We start from the raw sequence: 20,834 nt of genomic DNA on the forward strand, positions 1-20,834 counted from the left end.
GAATTATTCAACACTTGTATCGGGGTCCTATATCACTACTTGACGACAGAGAAACTCGAGACCTTTGTGTCAGTTTGCACGCGTTACCATGACACAAATACGATGCCGTGTCTCCCCTCAGTAAATCCCGTGAAACATTTTGCCTATATTGTAACAGCAACATAGATCATCAGTGATGGGATTATAATGGCAACCAAATTAAGGCATTCCAAGCTACAGCGGCGGCACGGAATGTCGAGAGGAAAATGGCGGGAATGGAAATAACTTGATGACGAGGGGTGGAAAAAAAAGTCCAGATTTCATCCCAATATGTAATAATCCATCACATCAGAAATAAGTTATTTCTCAGACATTAAAACATGACTTTCCTCACGTTCTTTTCCTGGCAGCATTGTGTTCGTTTGGCTGAATAGGCAGGAAAAGGCTTATAAGATTTGATTGATGTGAAAAGGAGGAGAAGGAGTTTAGTGCTGGTACGAGCAGAGGTATTATCTTCATGTTATAATGTGCGTAATGATGCTTAGATGACATGTGGACGTTGCATTTTGGTTCTAAGCCTGAAGTCAATCGTATGGTTACAGTTTTTATGTTTTTTTTTAATGAACTACTAGTGTTTGAGGCTCAGTATTCTCCCCCGTTCGTTAGCATGTACTGTCAGGGTTAACTTACATGATTCGTTACTTCCAAAGTAGCATAAACTGGCTTTGATAGAAGACACATAAATGGTAATATAAGTGTCAGCTATTTATCCTTAGGTCCCCATCTCATACTTGATATTCTGCAACATACACAGATCATCTCTAGACAGCAGTTTTATGGGCTAAGGAGACTTCTCTAAAGCCCAGATGAGCTTTATTTAATCATGTATAACTATTTCTGAAACTGAGAGCCAACCATGTGACCATTTCCAGATCGATTTTGCGCCTGTGTCTGTGTTCTTTTTCTGAATTCATATGGAGTTGGTAATACAGTCGTCTGCGTAGATTATTCCGGGCCTCTCCCAGTGAGCTGTCCCAAGAGTTGATTCACAAAACTCCTCTAATCCGCCTTGGTTTTTGCCATCTTGGCAGTCTCTCGTCGACGTCCTCAATTCACTCTGAACTGTCCGAATGTTTTTCAGAAGAAGACGTTAGAATTTTAAGTGTTTTGGATGACTTTTCTCAAGAAAAGAGCACACTTTTTTTACCCTACACAAATTGATTATGTTTCAGCAGGCACGTCATGATGTAATTCCAAGGGATCAGTTATGTAACAGCTCATATGCAAACTATTAGGGCTCAGCCATGTTTTTAAGGGGGGCGGCACATCCCTGGACACCATTGGGGTTCTCTCGGGGAAAACCCTCCGCTGTCCAAACAGATCCTTGTAGCCATGACAACGCTGTCTCTGCCCTCTGAGCTCAGACTTCTGAGTTGTCCTCCTTGCTGTGGAAATGTTTATGCAAAAGAGCAGTTCCTCCCAGTATGCGTGTGTGTGTGTGTGTGTGAGTCATGAAAGACATTCATATTCAACACGTGCGCGTATGAGAAAGGAATAGAGAAACAAATGCGTGAGAGAAAAAAAGTGAAGGAAAGGAAGATAGATGATGAAATGGAGCCTGAAAAATAAACCCATTCCCTTCTCCGAGCGATGCCTGTGTGCTCGCCAAGCTGCAGAGATTTGAAGTGAATGAAAATGTAAAGAGGCAAAATGAGGATTGCCAGTCTTTTTCCAAGGACCCACCCATGGTTTTCCCCTACATTCATGTAGCAACACATCTTGCAAAGCCCCTTTACTGTTAGGAAAGTTACAATCAGGAGACGTACTAGAACTCCTATAAATAAGGCAACGAGATAGAACCAGAATTTTTTAATGTTTCCACAAAGTTTTTGTCCAGACAAGATGTAAAAAAAAGACAGCTGTAGAGGTGTGGAAGATGACCGACTTCCTGACTCAGCCCATTGTTAGGGATTACTTTATGGTGGTATTGTATTTGAACAACCCTCCCAGTGTGCCATATGTTTCATAGCTGGAATCCAGATACAATGTTTGGTTATTGTTGAGTTTCAGGGGGGTTTGTAGGCTGATTTTGTTACCTTTGGACAGAGCTAGCCACTGTCCACTCCTTGTGTCAGCCAGTACTGTCTTTCACAAAATGTTAAACTAATCCTTTAATTGTATTATCTAAACAACATTATTTAAAATGCAATAATCTGGTAAAAAACATGTTATCATAACTAATATGTGTGATGGAAATAAGAGCTAAAAGAAGTAAAAAAAAAAGTAAGAAAAAAAGCTGATCTCCCTTCACAATGAACCTAATTGAGCTCAGCATTATCAACGGTAACCGCCATATGAGCACAGTGCAGAGCAGCGTGCATTAGCTAGCAGATGAGCACACGCTCAGAGAAGCTCGGACAACAACGCACACAGAGGGAAAGTGACTTCATTCTCTGCCCAGGTACACATCTTTACATAGAAAATCATTGTTGGCTACTATATGAATACTCTGAAATCTGTAAAAGGAACCGTTAAATCAAATGTGTCAAATGCAATTTTTACTGATTGATTTTATGTAGCTGCTTTCAGGGAGTATTACACTGAATGGGAAACGTCAGTATGTAAGGACTGGACAATATTGGTCTGATGCATTCGCTAACTCAACCACAGAAGACAGCATTCTGTTTGGGCTATTTAAAATAAAAAGGAACAGTCCTTCCTGTCTCCTTATGCAAATAGATGGCGGCCTTGTTTCAAAATAGGCTTCGTTTCCACTGCAGTGATTGTTTATATAGAAATACAGGGCCGGCATGTTCTTTCAGCCATCTATCTCTGTGCTTACTGTTTGCATGTTTCAGAGGAGCGTGACAGTTTTTGCCAAATATTTCAACAGAGTTTGGCATCTTTAGGCATTTGACTCCGCTCGCCAGATGTGTTCTTTTCATCCAGCTGGCTGAGGCCACGTAGTCCTGCCTCATCTGGTTGAAATGCACTTTAAAGCCAGGCTGCTCTCATCACTGTCCTGCCTCGCTGTTTAGAACAACAATGTGGTACCACACTATTTATATATTACTTTTTAGAGTAGGGAGGATTGCCTTTAGGAGGAGATGATCTGCAGAAACTGGGAGTTTGGGATGGTTGACATGCAACAAAGGCCCCTATTGCAAGTATAAGTGCAACTATTTGGTAAACAATTTACAATTGAAGTGGTTTTTCAGGAAAAAGCCCCAACATTTCCTAGTTTCAGCTTTAATTGTAAACTGAATATCTTTGGGACTGTTAGTTCGACAAAATTAGCAATTTTAAGACGTAACCTTGAGTTTTAAGACATTTTTAAGACCAAACATACAATCTAAAATCAAAATGACAACTCAGCCCATGTGAGGATTAGACCACCATGCTTGCAGAACGCCCCAAACTAAACCATTTCATGTGGGTTAATGTGTGTGTGTGTGTGTGTGTGTGTGTGTGTGTGTGTGTGTGTGTGTGTGTGTGTGTGTGTGTGTGTGTGTGTGTGTGTGTGTGTGTGTGTGTGTGTGTGTGTGTACTTATGTTTGACTAATTATTTACCCGTCACAGAACATAAAGTTTGATGTTGGTTAAGATCTAAACCATTTCAGCCAACTGTGACATTTCAGTATTACTGCTGTGGTTCATTACATTAAAATATATAATATCCAAATTGGTTATTATACTACAGGGGGTCTGTGAGCCACTGACTTCACAAACAGATGGTCTGAAAAACCACATGACTTGTGTTGACAACTGTCAGCCATGCAGAGCCGTCTCATTCCCCCCCCGTCACATGTGCTGAGAGACTAGGCGGTCAAAAAAGAAAAAAAGCAACAGATGTCCCACAGTTTTTAATATCCAGAACCGTCCACCGGCCGGTCACCTGTTGTCGTGATGTTGTTTCGAGGTGAATGCGTTTTAGCGGGCTCAGCATTCTGGATGGGAGGACCACACAGCTGCACTGTAAACAATCACTATCAAAAGACATCAGCTTTCATCCAGTCCGCTCCAGAGGCTTCTACCCGTCTGTGTGTGTGTGTGTCTGTGTGTGTGTGTGTGTGTGTGTGTGTGTGTGTGTGTGTGTGTATTGACATCCAGGCACGTGCCAGTCTGCCACTCCAGTATGTCTGAATAGGATGAATGGCACGTTGGCTGTGCGTCAGTGTGAGCTTTTTGGTCCTGGCAGACAGACAGACATGAGGCAGCAGCTCCATTGTTGTAATCAGATGACCCTGTTCAATAAAAAGGTACTGACAGTCAGCAGATCCCACTTCCTTCGCTCTGCTGTACCTGCAGAGACAGAGGGAAACCTGAGACGCCTCCGAGCAAAAGGTGGACCAGTTAGAACAGTTCTAATGTTTATAACTGAGCGGCTAATGGGTGTATCCGCCCTGTGATTCAGGTCACCCTCTGCCAAGTTTCATTCAAAAAATACTCTTTAACTCTGCTGACAAATAAGCTAACGAACAAACCGGACCAAAAACATAACCTTCTTGAGGTTGTGATTATGTCCTGTAATTGGTAGGTTAATTGGTTAATTAACTACTGGTGTGTGTTGTCTTCCCCAGCTCTCCTTAGCTTTACATCAGTGGTATTCACATCTTCAAATATTAATTGAAATATCATGTCCTTTGCGAAACAAACAAAGTTGAGGTTCCACTGTTTTGTTCTTTTTAAACGATGGAAAATCTGTCAATCTCACACTCATAATAATATTAAATTAGTGGTTCGAAATGGAACAGATACTGGGAAACAGAGAGCAGCCGATAATTTACTTTTTGTTGTTTTGCCAAGTCAGAATTAGCTTTAATGAACAACAGCTGAGTAAATCTGGCGGAGACGGTTGTCATTATATCCCGCCAAATGATCAGTCATTGCTTTGAAGTGTCACATTAACAGCTCGTTAAAACTCCGTTAATTACCGTTTCATCACAACCAAATTGTGGCTCTTGAGATTTGAAAATTGCACTTTTTTTTTTTCTTGAAAATTCCAATTTATAATAATAAAAAATGGTTCCTTGTTTTGGCACCAATGATAAAGGACAGATGTTTCCTGTTGACACGGAGACATCATGGAAACTTCTCCCGCTATAACCAACATGTGAGCAGTTTACTGCAGATTTTCCACCACGTGATTATCCTTGTTTACATGCTGATCAGAAAACACGCTAACGAACATGCGCAGGTAGTTTAGTAAAAGGTGATGATGCTTCCCCGGGCCGTGTCTCAGGTCAGACAGACGGCTCTTTCTCCCCCTTTCGGTGTGTGTGTGTGTGTGTGTGTGTGTGTGTGTGTTTGTGTCAGTGTCAACTGTTGACTTGGCCGTCTGTCGTAATCCCGTTACTTTCTCCATAACGGTGCCAGGTGGCTGACACTAGTCCGGTTCATTCACAATCTCTCCCTTTAAAAACATCCACTCTTCTTGTATTGTGTCATCTGTGTTGTTGATGCAGAAGAAGGCACATTTTTTCTATTACTGTTAAAGTCGTTTCTGATACTCTGATGGAGTTTGTCATGATCAGAGTCCCATTCCTTATCAACGCCTCATAAATCCTAATAGAAGAGACACACCAGTGTTAGGTGCGTTCAGTGTGTGAAATGCCCTTTGTACTTTTCCGAGACATACCCCAGTGGTTAGTAAGCAGTAATCTGCTACTGGTTTACTACCAATGTGTCCTCCAGACTCGCCTGCTACTCCCAATGAGATACGGGGTTTCCCTCCCTTTTTTGTTTTTTCAAATCCAAAGAAAATGGTTTTCAGCTGGAGTCAGAATGAGCCACTAGCACACTGAAACACGCACAGTATTCTTTTAACACGAGATTCAATAATATGAGAGTATGTGAACGTTTTCTTTTTGTTGATCCCTAACTAATACTTGCTGCTACTTAATTGAATTTGGAGATGGGTGAATGATGAACCCTTGTATTGATCCGTGATTCTAAAGGCATCCGTATGGCTAAATGACACGTTTAATGTGTACAAAGCATGTCATCCCCAGAATAATTGAGTGAAACCGTCCTGGAGGGAGTTTCCTTTGCACAGAGAGCTTAAAAGAATAAGAGAACGTCAGGAAGCCTGCGTATGGTCTTGTGAGCTAAAATGTTAACTTCTGTACGGGACCACGTCTTCCCATCAGACGGCATGCTGTTGCTGTCGTAGCGGGGTGTAAAAGTCACAAACCAAAGGGGCCACTGACACACTGACAGACCCATAAATAACACTAAGGAGCTTGTCTGGCTGGATGCAGATCTGAGGATTAACTCGAAGAAAGCTGCAGCAGCCCAGTGACTCTTCTCAGGTCCAGGGACGGCAGTCAGATGTGGAATAAGGTCTGGGTTTTTTTCTGCATGGTGGTCGTGAGCTCAGCCGGAGTGGCTTAGACTCAAGTGGTGGATAGTCTGATGAAATATTAGATTCTAGATAGAGTTTTTTTAAGAACAAGGTTTAATTCTTTACAATTAATCTCACATCTGTGCAGACGTTTGCTTCTGAAACACGCACTGTAACACTTAAACGTTAAAAGTTACAGTGACCTACTGTACTGTATTATGATTTGACTGTATATTGTGCATTCATGATGCTTGTTCCCATGTTTAAGTGTTTCTTTTTACACTGATCTCCTGCTTTTTCCGTGTAAAAGTTCAGTGAGTATCTGTCAAAAGGCCCACACAGTCTTCTGCTCTCTCAGAGGGAGATGAGTTATCTTTATTTACTTCAAGGCTCCCGAACGCACAAGTTCAGGAATTTTCTGTCCAGCGACCTTCATCTTTCCAAAACATGTATCTGTTTAGCGAGCCGAATGTTTCATAAACTCGGATTATTATGTCTCACCGTTTCATGCCTCAAGGATGGGTGATGCGTGATTCACCCGCGTGCATGTCAGGGCACGACGCATACGCAATGGTTTTCTGTCAGGCGGCTATTGTTCCATTTGAAACCGGCAGAATGATGAGTTACCATTCCTTCTAAAGAGATGATAACAAAAAAACAAAACAACACAGCTTCTGTTCCATTAAATACATGCAAACACAGCCTGTTTGTGCTCACTGCCTGCTGTGTTTTTCACCCCACACTTGCACACTTCCCCTCGGCTTGCATTAGTTAATGCCTTGGCTTGAGTTTCACCATGCCTTTAACACTACGGCGGTGTTAAGTTCACAACTTAAGAACTGAACAACGAGCTGCTTTTGTTACGCAAGACGGTACTGTTTAACCTTCACAGAGAGACCCAAACACACACATTCTAACTATTAACGCTGCTCATCTCCCCCGATCTACCTCCACAACCGAATGCAGGATAACCTGAGAGGCGTCTCTCCCCAGAGACAGTGGCACTGAACTGGGTTTAGAGTCCCCTTCCTCTCCCCCCTCCGACCCACTAAACAGAGGCCCCATTGACGGTGGCAAACTGCAGCCCTCTTCTCCCATTTCCCGTCTCTTTCAGCGTGTCCATCCCCACCTGCAGTTAAACTGCCTCCAGATAATGACACACAAGGGATGGCAGAACACTTGAATTCATTTAAAGTTGTTTTTGCTTGTGTTCCCTCATCTTGCTGCTAATTGAAGAAGTCACAAATCTGAATCATTTTACCAGTGGAAGAGATTTGGCCACTCATTGTTTTGCAGGAAATTTAAATGAAGTAAAAATTTCAAAATAAAGTTCAGTAGCCGTCTATTTATTCAGTGGGTGCAGACATTTCATTAAACCAACTAGTAGGTGATGAGGAAAGGAGAAGCAGTGCAACAATGTGCTTCAACATGAGACAAGATAACTAAAAAAGATCCCCAATAAATTAAGGTAACATTTTATTGCATCGTGCAATATGTACGGTGACTGGAAAGAAAGTGTAGAATAATATTGTGAGAAGAACAAAGGTCAGAGATGGCAGAGGTAGAAATACTTGACTTGCATCTGCCAGTCACCCAGATTTGATGAGGAAGCAGAGAAACAGGAGAAGGATGAGGAATGTCCTTCAGCCTTCTTAAGTGGAGTCCTCCCTTGCTTTTCTCTTTCCTTTTCAATGCAGGTTTCTCACGCTTTCACTTCTCCTTCATTTGGTGTTGTTTCTCGAAAGCTCACGCTCTCCATGAGGCGTTTGTTGATTTGTACGGCGAGGATTTCAATAGCACCAGTGTGCCTTGTTTAGAAAACGGAGACACATTCCCTCACAGGGAAGACTTCCTTTTTATTCTTAATCCTAACTTTTCTTCTGTGCGAATGTTTTCATGCATTTTTAACACAAAACAACGTGGGAATATTCTCTCAATCACTCTTCTCCGCCTCCACAGGTGATGAGTGATGGAAGCAGGATCGGTGGTACGTGCGACCTTTGAGTTTCTCCCCAGCGTCTCCGAGGAGCTGCCGCTCTTCACCGGTGATGTCATCGAGGTGCTCAGTGTGGTGGACGAGTTCTGGTTGCTCGGTAACAAAGATGGCGTCACAGGTAAAGTGTCAGGTGGTCATTATTGCAGTGAATAAACCAACACTTTGTTTACCACAAAGAAATTTTGCCTAATAGAAAACATCCATGGAAATAGCTGTATGTTATGGAATATAACCACACATAAGCCACATAGGAAACTGTGAGTGACTTATTGGTTTTTATTTACACTGCACATACATGACTGGCCACTTGGGACTAAAAATCAAACATTCTCTCCTTTAATAAACGAAGGCTACTGAAAAGTGAAAAATAAAGTATTATTTTCAATGTTTTTTACACATCAATAGTGTTAGTTTCCCTTATCTATTGATGATTAATTGTATATTTAACAGAGGAAATGAAGAAAGATCACAATGCATTCTGTGCAAGATGAGACATGCATAATAGTTTCCTCGCTTTCTCTGCCCTTGAAGAGGTTTACTCAAAGAAATCCACTTAAGTATCCAGGAGTCACTTAAGATAGGAAAGGGGATTCCCTCAGAGGGGAACGTGGGCTTGCTGAGCGAAAACACAGACCATATCAATGTGCTTTATTCAAATAACTTTTGGTTTTGTTGAATCCAGCTGTTCTTTATCTGTTGGCATTCTCCAAATATGTGAATTTATGGAAAAAACTCCCCAAACGAGCACAATTTATAACCTGTGAAGACATTTTTGTCTGATATGAGTTGAAGATTGCATTATTAAATAGTATCTGAGTTGGTGCTGGTATTGGACCAAAGTAAAGCCTTAGTAATTGACTCTGAAAATCATGAGCGTGTTCTTGTCCTGGGATCATTTTTGCTGTGACACTATTAGTAAATAGTAATTGAAAGAGAAGCTTATGTAGATGTTTTTCATTGCGTTCACTCTGGTCATCCAGTTGTATCCCTCCCTCTTGCCTCCTGTCCTCAGGTCAGTTTCCCAGCACCTTCGTGGAAGAGATTACCATCCCCAGCACCAGGCCTGAAGACCGACTCTACGTATGCATCAATGATTTCAGCTCAGCAGAGCCAGGCAACCTGTCCCTAAAGAGAGGTACGGACTTACTGCACGCCGACAACGACCACATTCAGAACAAAGATTGAAGCATGAATCACTCCTTCTCTTTATGGCTCCGAGTCATAAAACATGAAGGACTCGCATGGGCTTCGTTATCTGTTGTTTGTAAGGCGATGTATCACGACTGTGTTGTAAATAGTGCTGCTGCTGTTTAACTCTAATGGGCCATGTTTTCTCACTTAGCCTAACGCTACTTGTTGATGTCGCTGTGCTCAGGTAAAGTGTTTTGTTTTGTAATGTAGTTGTGTTGTGTCTTCACTGCCACAGACATATAAGTATGTAGTATGGGATATTATACTAATAATCACACAACAAATTGAACGAAAGCTTAATTCTTTACACAACAAACTACAAAAGTATGCCCTCTTATACTGCAAACATCTTCTTAGAAAGGTGATCAAGGCATATTTTCTTGAAAAAAAACAATAAAAGACCTCTCTTAGTTGATAAATATATAAAATATGATGAAACCTCAGTGGATCCCCTATTGTTACACAATAAAAACACAACATACATCCTGTCTTTCCAGAACTCGCCACTAGATGTCCCCAGATGCCAAACTAAAACCTAGCAGCTGTCTTTTTTTTCTCACATTGCTGAATTGTCTCATATTTATACATTTGATGAAACCTCATACATACAACACACATGTTTGAATGGATCCTCTTCATCTGTAAAACGTTTTATTGTTGTCTTCGCATGTCATTAGAAGCTCTAGTGGTAGTAGTAGTCATAGCAATAGTATCGCTATTATGCATTAAAAGCATTTTTAAGTATGCAATGGCAACTCACAACCTTGTCAAATAATGAAATTATAAGTGCTTGCATTTTATTATACATACATATTTTATCCGGGTTTAACCTATGACCAAATGTACTCAACAATATTCCAGGTAATTTTTTTCATTGTCACTTCCTGGATCAAAGGAAATATAGGAAACAGGATTTACTGGCCATGTGAGAGTTTCAATTTTCATTTCCAGTATGATTTTCCAAAGTCCCTATTGGCTGCGTTCCAGTTTGGCCCCCCGACACAATGGGAGGTGGAGCCGCAGGTCTTTAGAATGTGACCCCCGTGACTTCTGGCTGACTGACCAGTCAACATTCCTATGTGCCGATTCTCCAGATACTGTATATTAGCAGCACTAGTGGGGGCTAGCACAATTATTAGGAGTGCAATAATAAAAAGGTAATCTGAGATAACTAGTGCTACCAGAATGCAGACAAAAGTACGGACAGAAATGTCTATAAAAGCTAGAGAGTATTTGATCAGAGCTCTTATCTCTTTTTCTAAAATTTTAAATTACATCTATTTAAAGTAATATGGCATCTGAGAACAATAAGCTGTGGATAAATTTGCAATTTTTTTTGTCTAGCTTTCAACTGTACCTTAAAACGTTTTCCTTTGACATGATTCACATGAGTAAAAATTAAATGTAATCCCCTTTATTCTACTTCTCTGTAGGTGATGTCGTAGTTGGAGAGGCCGGAGGGTCCATGAACCTCGGAGACACCTGGCAGCGTGGTTGTAATGCCTGGGGCGTCCGTGGCGTGTTCCCCACGTCGTGTGTGAAGGAGCTGACCCTCTCGGGCCGCTCCAGACAGCTGTCTGAACGCTCGGCTCAGGCCAAGGCTTCGGAGCTCCCGCCGTACGCCCTGGGTCAGGCGCGGGCCCTCATGAGCCTCCATGCACAGCTCAACGAGGAGCTGGACTTCCGCGAGGGGGACTTGATCATCATCACTGGCCTGCCCGAGCCGGGCTGGTTCCAGGGGGAGCTGAACGGCCACAGGGGGATCTTTCCAGAGGGCTTTGTGGAGCTCCAGGGATCCCTGCGATCTCCTCAGGAGCCCAGGGACTGCCAGTATTTGAACAATGATTCCGAGCAGTTTAGCTACGAGGACCCTTACGATGCAGGAGAGGGAACAGAGGAGGAAGGTGGTGAAGAAGAAGAAGAAGAAGAAGAAGAAGAGGAGCAGAAGGAGGTCGTAGTCCAGGAAGAGGAAGAGGGAGGTGTCTATGTAGAGGCACTGTATGAGTTTCGGGCCATGGAACCAGGCGAGTTGGACTTTGATACGGGGGATCGCATACGTCTCATAGGCACTTTGGAGGATGGTTGGCTGGAGGGAGAGCTGCGAGGGCGACGCGGTATTTTTCCTCACCGTTTTGTCAAAATAGAGGACGACGGGCAGAAAACTGAGGAGGTAAACAACGTGGAACAAGAAGAAGACAAGGAGGACAGCTGTACTTCAGAATACAGCTCGGGTCACGCACGTCCCGGCGGGTCCAAGACCGATCCTGAATGGGAGACATACGAGGATCACACAGTGTGGGACCTGGACTACTTTGAGAGGACTGAGGAGCAGAGGTGGCAAAGTGAAAACAAAAGCCCCGGAGCTCAAATTGACAGAGGACAGAGAGACGGGGGTGGCAGGACTGACTCACAGCCACGTAGACCTGCCGCCCCGGCACAGAGAGGGCCCGAGAGACCCAAATCCACTCCCCCAGCAAGGCCCAGACTCCCGTCTCGGCCTAGCCTGCCCGCAGGTAGCCATAGGCACCACGGCCCATCTTCTGGCACAAATCACTCCAACTATACCAACGGTAACACTCGATCATTACAGCCCAAATTTTCTCATAGCCTAACCCTCCCTAGCACTCAGTCTGGGTGGTCTAAAAAGAGCAGACACCACCAGAGGCCACCGAAGGACGGTGCCACCAACAGTAACAGAAGTCTTGGCCAGGCGTTATTTAACCTCGCCGAGGGCCACAGGCAGAGGAAGCTGAGTCGCCACGCCAGCGTCAGCGATGCCGATATGATGATGGGCGGCGCTGAGACGCGGCAGACAGCGCGCGGCTCCAACGGCACGATGCCGACATCCATCACCTTAGATGCCCTGGCAGCCTCAGCCGGCGACCTGGAGTCCAAGCTAACCCAGCAGCTTTTTGAATTCGAGAAAAGTTTGACTTCTTCATTTAGCGATGCAAGCGTGTGCTCCGGCGCTTCCAGGGACATGTCTCCCGTAGGCGACCTGAGCCAGCAATCCCGCATCTTGCGGCACTTTTCGATCATGGACTTCAGCGATGAAAGCGACATCATGCGAGGCTCCTCACATTCGCCGGTGTCCCACCTTTTGCAGTCGAACTCCGCCTCGTCCTCACTCGAGAGGCGCAGGACCCTTCGTCCTCCCCCTCCTCGTCCTAGAGTCCTCCGACCCTCTTTCCCACCAGCATACAAACCTGCCCGCCCGGCTCCGCGTCCCCCCCCTCGTTGCCCGAGACAAAACACCGCTCCTGCAACCATCTTCTACACCCCTGATGAACCAGCCGTGAACCTCCTCGACCAGATAGCAGAAGGACAGGCGGAGTACGGCGACCTCGCGGCCGCCCAGGAACGTGAAATCCAGTGCCAGCTGGAAGCCGAGCGCGAGCTGGAGAGAGAGATGGAGCTGGAGAGTCAGAGACGGAGGGAAGAGGAGGAAAGGCACCAGCTGCTGCTACGGCTGCAAGAGGTGGAGCACGACATGGAGGCTTACGCGCACACAGCGGAGGAACTCAGGACCATGTTGGAGGAGGAGGAGGACGAGACGGCCCGCATGCAAGCCATGGAGAATCTGGAGTTCTGCAACTACACGCTGGAGACTCTGGCCCTGGAGCAGCAGCAGCTACAAGGTAAGACCGGGGATTATTATGGCTTTAGACCACTATGAGATCAGGAGTTTAGTAAAGTCAATTTAATATGTTTGGGGTTTTGTTGGTCTGACAAAACAAGACATTTGAAAATATCCATTGAAATTGTAGCGGAAATCAGTGTTGGTGCTGGTTTTAAAGGTTGTATTAAAGGAAAGTGATATCACTTTATGAATTTCCCAGACTGTTGCACCAATATAGAAAGCCATATTTCATAAAAGATGCAGTGAAATCTATCGGTTTCTGCATATCGGCTCAGCAACAATGATTCAAAACTACAATATTTGTTCTCATGAGTGCACTTAAGCTACTGACTAATCCACTGACCATTCCTTGAGGTTCACGTCACAGAGGCCCCCTTTGCCTGCAGGTTACTTCAGAAAGTAATACCGACTCACTGAAGACAAAGTGCAATATAGCAGGAATCTAGAAATGAGCCGGTGCTGAGCAGACGCACGCAGACTTCCCTATTTACTGTCCACAATGATGAACGGAAGGAGGGTTGTGTATTTATGGGTTATTCCATATCCTGGAATTCAATCTGTCTCACCGAAATGCTAATTTAGAATAAGAATGGCGAATGTGGCAGAGCATGGCGGTGCCGGTTTTCAGTGGAGTGACGGGAAATGTATTTGTGAATTTTGAGGTTTATCTTGTACAGTTTGAGTTTAACAAAAATAGTTGTAGGCTCAGATGTGTGTTTTGCCCTCTCATACTGTCTGGGTGCACAGATCTGTCTCTAGCAGCCCAACACTTTTTCACATAGGTACGAGGTGCATTCCTTGCACATAGTGAGAGGGGTAAGCAATGCACGTGGGCCTCTCTCTCTCTTCTAGTCCCTCTGTCTCTGTCCAAATGTCCTTCATCAAGGTCTCTGCACCTTTCATCCTTTTCCGTCATCTGTTCTTCTTCTTCAAAAGAAGAGAGGAGAGGGAGTACTTTGGGGGTTTTTTTTGCAGTAGTGGATACAGAGAGAGAGCATGGCCCACTCTAGAGTGTGGCTGTGGCGAGCCGTGTCGTGGCCCGCGGCCCGCCTCTCCACGCTGTTTGGACTCGCTCGGGAGGCCGGGTCCAACAGGGTGGCAGGTAGGCTTGAACTCCAGATGGCGTTTATCACTCCGTGTTTTCAATGTTTGAATGATTTGTAAACCGTGTCGCAATTTATATGTGTGATGGTGTTTGGGACATGACGTTGTTGTTAATTATTAAAAGCTTGGTAATAAAAACGGGACATTTTCCATCACATGATCATTTCTTATTGATTAGCTACTAACGATACTCTTTGTACCATTGAAGCATTTCACTTTGACATCACTGCGTTATCTGTCTCTCCTCCGATTGGTCCAGTCTGACAGCTTTTTTCTTCTTTGTGCCGTCACGATTTATTTGGTACAATTTCTGTTAAATTGAATTCATTTCAGTACCATGTCTGGTTATTTTATCCATGAACTGTTTCTCGATTATCTTTGGATCTTCTATGATGTTGTTGCTTGGATGTTCTTCAGAAGAAGAAACCTTCAGATGGTTCTCACTATTACACACCCACATGTCATTTTGAGGCTTTCAGTCAAATCACTGCCAACAACCAGTTTCTTAATGTTAATGTATCTCATTTCACACTGTAATCACACACGGTTCTGTTTCTCATTGGATTTATGCTAATGTAATGCTTCTCAATGATTAGCAATCAAAACTGATCAGTCAGTGGAGGGTATTGTTCTCTAAACTCTAACGTAATCTTATTACTACCGGATACTTCCAGCCTATCCTAATTTGACATTTGACATTATACCAGCAAACAAACGTGTTTCTATTTTTGTTGCATTTAAATGACTCATATCCTGTTAGATTGCATCAGTCGCCAGTAGATGCGTCTCAATAGATGATCCTTATGTCTGTCAATGACAGGTATCAGCCTGAGGGAAGAAACGCATACGCTTGGCCACAGGTCCCTCTAAGGGTCATGCGGCCGCATAGTTTCCAGTCATTCAACACATTGTCACACCTTCCTCTTCCAGTCATACAATCAAATATTCAATCTCTGTGTCCCTTTGATATTTGTCCTGTTAGATATGTAAATGGTCTAGAGATAACGCCTTGATTTGTAGGAGATGAGGTTCAGAGAAAGAGCCATGCACACTCCCATTGCAGAATATTTGATGTGGTAATTGTCAACACAATACTCGAACACCAAAGCTTTGTGTAGCGTTGGCTAGTAGGATATTGTGTTTCCCTTTTGTTTTCTCTTTTTGAGCTCACAGGAAGGTGCGTACGCATCGAGCATCGTCTCGGGATCTTTGTTGCAAAAAAAAAACGCTCACTGTCCTTCTGCTATGTTTCCACACACACACACACACACACACACACCCAGGAGTGATTGTCCGTGCTTTTGCAGGGTGTGTTCCTGAGTGTGACGTTTAAAAGACAATGGAGGCTTATTGTTGCAAGGCAGGGAGTAACTTCAACACGGGGCTCTGCATGCACTTTGCTGTGCAGAGTCCAGTTCAGAGTCCCTCAACAGAGGCTTTTGGCTGAAATCGCAAACAGTATCTGTCTGATATCAGTATAAGTACATCGCAAAATCACAAAACAGGACAATCAATCAGTCATGTTCTATTGAATGAGCCACGTTTTACTGTTTTGAGATGAGCTAGTCAGGAGTTGGTACTGAGGTATCTCTTTCCCAAATGTAAATGTAAATGCATTAAACCATGACTGATTAATTCATACACTGTATAATGCAGAAGACTTTGTTAATCTCTCTCTACTGTACTGATGCTATTAGCTCTTCTTCTCACACACAATTTTCTTTCTGTCTCCGTCCATCTCTTTGCATTTCACCTCTTCTTGTTTAATCTCTTTGACCTTCAACCTCCTTTAATTCGTTAAACCCACTATTAGAACGCCACCATCAGCCTCCATGTCACCACAGCCTGATCTATTTAACACTGTTTTGAGGATCCGTTGCGGCTTCGGGTTTCCCTCCGTCAAGCCGTGCAAACCGGGAGACGTCTAGGCTGCGGATCAGTCAGATATATAAACTCCTGGCCACCACTTTTTCATGTGCCGAACGTCACGATGGCTTCATTCACATGAGCCAACGCGGCCACGGAGAGGAATGTTGTATTTGACATTCCTACGTGTAAAATACACAGGCACACAAACACAGAGTTTCGGTCGTGTTACCGAGAGCCGTGATGTTAAACGCTGATAATTAAACAGTCTTACATTGAAAACAACAACGTTTGAGTGAGATTTCCATGCTCAACCACACCCGGCTAAACTGTGGTTAGGAGTTTGGGCTTATGCATGTGTCTTATGCATCTTAATTATTTACAAAAATACTATTAAGTTTCTTTCCAATTTTCACTGGATGAAACAACATTTGCAGGTTTTTACTACTTTTGCAGTAAAGTAACCATCCAGTGTTTTATAGTGTAAACATCAAAAGGCCTTCTGTGTGTTTCCCTGAGTTAGATTAATTGTGTTGTTTATTCCCTGTTTCTGTAATTTAATATGGTTTCTGATTTCCCTGTTGTCTGGATATGTTTCGTTGTTTTGTTTTGTTTTTTACGTATTTTATTTCCTGGTTTGTCTATCTATGCATGGCCAACTTAACACCAGTTAAATCCAACCAGGAACTGAAGTTTACTCATATCAAAAAAACATATTCAGAGAGTAAACAAGTTCCAGTTTCTGTTTACTTTGTAGATTGTTTGAATGGTGGTCAACTGACACTATCCCACATGTTTGTTTCTGTGTATCTTGTGAACTTGAGAGTATGCAAGCGCTTTAAACCTGTCCGCTTAGAGCCTGCCTTTTTCATGAGAGTTCAGGCGGGGGAGGGATATATTATACTCCAGCTTTATGAATAGGCTTGAGTTTTTTCTCACACTAAAAGATTGTGTCTCTTCTAAGAGTGAGGACAGTCCTCAACAAAAGCTCATTGTGCACACCAGCAGCTATTTTTTTCAGAAGCTGCTCAGGCCTAATCAGGCTGTGTACTCTCATAAATCTTTCCTTCTCTAGTCATCAAATTGTAATAACTATTATTACACAGATCTTTAACTTGTTTTCTATATCACAGCGCTCTTTAAGTCTCCGAAAGACAACCTGTGTAAATGTTTGCCCCTCCCAGAAATGCAGGGCAAAGTCAAACTGACAGACTCATTTTAGTTAACCCACAAACATGTTCTTTGGACCAGTGTTGAAAGTGAATATAGAGCTGGTTGTGGACACGGAATGAGTTGCTTTTGTCACCACAGGCTGCTTTAATGACCTGGTGAACACATTGCTGTGAGACCCGCAGGAAATAGCAAAAACAAAGAAAACAGGATACAAGGAAGGATGAAGGATTGTTCATGGCAGTGGGGAAAAAAAAACATTTGGTGCCAAAGTCTGGAGCCCGTCAAAACGTATGTAATGAAGTTAGTCTCCATCTTCCTTCAAAGAAAATCTATGTGCAGATTGTTTTCCTGCAGACAGAGTTAGGAGCCAATTGAAACAATGGGAGGGGCTGTTGTTCTAATCCTCCACTCATGTGACTCTACTGAATCATTAACCCATGGAGGCTCCTCCTTCAATAACCTTCCCCCCCTCTCTCCTTCCACGATTCGCTGAGATAGCTGCTGGGAGGGTGCGATTTGGTTACACTGAGGGCTGGGAGGTGCTTGGGCCATGCAGTCCTGCTGAGGCAGTGGAGAGGAGACAGAGAAAACAAGTGGGAGAGTTGCAGACAATATGCCTGACAGGTGGAGTCTCCCACAGCGCTTTGTTATGGAATGCAGAACCTTGGGAAGAGGGAATGAGCCCCGTTGAACAGGAAACTGTATCAGCACTGGGTAGGCTTATTTAAAACAGCAAGAGCCATGAAGAGCCCGGTGGTGTACGGCAACCCAGTCATGTTTGGTCCAGTGGATTGGAACTATGCAGCTGGAGCCCCGGTAAGGAGAGGGAAGAGTGTGGAGGAGCTGGGCGATGCTGGCTGGGCGAGAGAGAGGGAGAGGATGGCCCACCTGCATCACATACAGCAACTACACCAACTGCAGCTTCAGCAGCAACAGGTGGGATATCCTGCGTATGGAGTAGTTCCTGCCGGACCGCAAGAGGGACACATCTTGGTGCCAAGTCCCAGTGACCCACTTCCAGCTCCAGGCCACCCCATGCCAGTACATGGCGGCATGATGGTGGCTGTAGGTGGGCCGGGGCCACCTCAAGTGCATGCGCCGGCTCCGTGGCCAGCACAATGGGAGTACCAAGCCCAAATTAGACAGGGCAACGTCTGCCAGCAGCCCAGTCAGGAGTATGATGTCCAGCACAAGGCAGCTTTCCAGGAGAAGAGGCCTCAAGGCCAGGACGTTTACTTCCACCCAGGTTCAGAGGATGGTCACCTAAATGTGAGGGTATCTGAATGGAAAGGCAAGCATTGTTTTTACCAGGGCCCCGAGGATTACAACCACCAGGACTACACCAGAGTGCCTCAAGAAAAAGATAATTATGACTCGAGAACTCAAGAAGGGTATGGCAAATCGGAAGAGGACAGAAGAGGAAGAAACGATTGGGTTGGAGAAAACGACCGTTATGACCATAGGAAACGTAGAGACTCGGAGGAGCATGACCGTAAGGAAAAATACAGCCACAGGGATCATTATGACAGGAAATACAATGAGCACTGTGACGACAGAGAGAAGCAATATCATGACAGCAGGAAACGCGATCCCAGAGAGCTTGACAGTTACAACAGTGAGTATGAAGACGTCTATGATCGTAAAGACACCTATGATCGCAGAGACAATTACAGGGACAGGGATCCTTACCGTGACCATGATAGGGATTATTATGATCCAAAAGAGAGGGATCGCTATAGGGAAAAGGAATACTACCAGCGTAGGGAGGAGGACCACTACTACGGTGAACGAAAACACAGAGACCCTGACTATGACCGACATGCAGAGGATCGATATGACCGCAGAGACGATAACGACAAAGACAGGGAGGACTATAATCGAAGGGGTGAGGAAACTTACACCAGTAAAGGAAGGCGCCAGTATGACTCTGAATTGGACGAGCACTGTGCTTATGAAGACAGGGACCACTATCACAGGTACAAGGATCCAGGCGATGACAGGAGGGATGAGTATTACGACAACAGAAGAAGAGACCACCTCAAAGCAAGGGAGCACTATGAGCAGCGGACTGTGGACCGCTACGACCGGGAGAATAGAGACCGCTATGAATCCAGAGAAGGCGATAGTTACCAATGCAAGGCCAGGTACAGATATCGGGATTTACGCTCGATATCCGATGATCCGCGACATGAGGAATACCCTAAAAAAGACAGCAAGACACACTGTGAGGAATGGGTTGAGCAGCAGAACCAGAAGTTGGCGCTCAGGGAAATGCAGTCTTTTGAGGATCCCGTTCGATACCGGCACAGTGACGATAAGGAAAAGGGGTACGAGTCGAGCGCTGGGAGCGTCGGTTCGAAACGGGGTCGCAAGCCTGTTTACGTGGGCTCGCTGGATCGCAACAGCTTCTACAGGAAGACCGCGCCGAGCTCCCTGCGAAAGTGCCAGTTCGCCACCACCAGGAAACAAAAGCAAGGTAAACGCAAGGATTGTCGTGTGAGAGAAAACACACTCCACATGCTGAATTTATACAGCATGCATAAATGATCAGGTACAACTCCACTACTGAACAGGGTTCATGTCATTCCTAAGCCCATTTAGATAAAACAGGGTGGAGAGGTCGGCAGGGTTTGGTGTCTCATTTCTTATCATTGGTGACCTCCAGAGGTGCTCTTCTAATCAATTCTGGGGCCTTCAAAGTGCTGACAAGCCAGACTGGCCTCCTTAGAAAGTGTGTGACGGAACCTGTGTGTCCGTGTGCTTGTGTGTGTGTCCTTATGGCAGTATCACCTATCTCACAGGAAAGTGAATAGTAAGGAATTTGTAAGCGTAAGAACCGGCAAGACAGGTTATGTAGGTCTCTGTCATTCTCCTTGCCTGCAGTTTTCCTGTTTGCTGCCACACTCTTCCTCACTGATGCTATGTGAACCCACAACAAGTCTGTTCAGTTGCATTACGGAAAGCTCTGTCTTCTGCTATTTTCAGACAGGGGAATACTTAAAACGCATAAAGCAGGTCATAATGAGTGAAGCGACTCGGTTTTAGAGATTATTTGTTTATTCATTTGTACATTTATTTATTTACTATACAAACTACACTAAGTGTCCGTGCTCTCCCGACAGTCAACTTTGGGCTTTGCGATTCATGTATTGTAGTGTAATGTAGACAAACCCTACCGAAACCCTATAATCTAAAGTAAACAAGCCTCAGAATTTAATGATTTAATGAGGCATTTTAGGCTGACTTTCAATGCTATGTGCACATTTCCGTTGGTCTGCACCCAAAATTGTTGATGGTAAATACCCAGACCCTCAGGGCAAAGATGTTATAGCCTGTCAACAACTGAAAATGGCAGAAGTGCAGTAGTCTGTAAACACGAAAAAACAAACGTATAATACATCTGAAAGCAGATGTGTTTGTGTGTGTGTGATCACGTGAGTCTCATTTGGAATTGAAGAAAAAGGAGGCCGATTGACCGACTCACTTCCTTGCGTCTGAGAAGAAGCAGGTGGCGCCCCATGACCCCTCCCCCAGTTACCTAG

At 44.3% G+C, this 20,834-nt stretch overlaps 1 protein-coding gene across 2 annotated transcripts in view; it reads left to right on the forward strand.

Annotated features, from left to right (window-relative positions):
- The window catches only part of dnmbp (dynamin binding protein), a 37,293-nt gene that overhangs the window by 1,671 nt on the left and 14,788 nt on the right, over positions 1 to 20,834 (forward strand). The window contains exons 2-4 of one of the 2 annotated variants that reach the window (XM_084001871.1): positions 8,282 to 8,436; positions 9,331 to 9,453; positions 10,943 to 13,147. In XM_084001871.1, the coding sequence (XP_083857997.1) occupies positions 8,292 to 8,436; positions 9,331 to 9,453; positions 10,943 to 13,147 (2,473 nt within the window). In that variant the 5' untranslated portion in view covers positions 8,282 to 8,291. Of the gene's footprint in view, positions 1 to 8,281; positions 8,437 to 9,330; positions 9,454 to 10,942; positions 13,148 to 17,788; positions 19,769 to 20,834 lie in introns of those variants that run through there. The other variant, XM_084001872.1, reaches the window with a different exon arrangement.

The sequence above is a fragment of the Eutrigla gurnardus genome (assembly GCF_963514095.1).
Source record: "Eutrigla gurnardus genome assembly, chromosome: 22".
Lineage (NCBI taxonomy): Eukaryota > Metazoa > Chordata > Actinopteri > Perciformes > Triglidae > Eutrigla > Eutrigla gurnardus.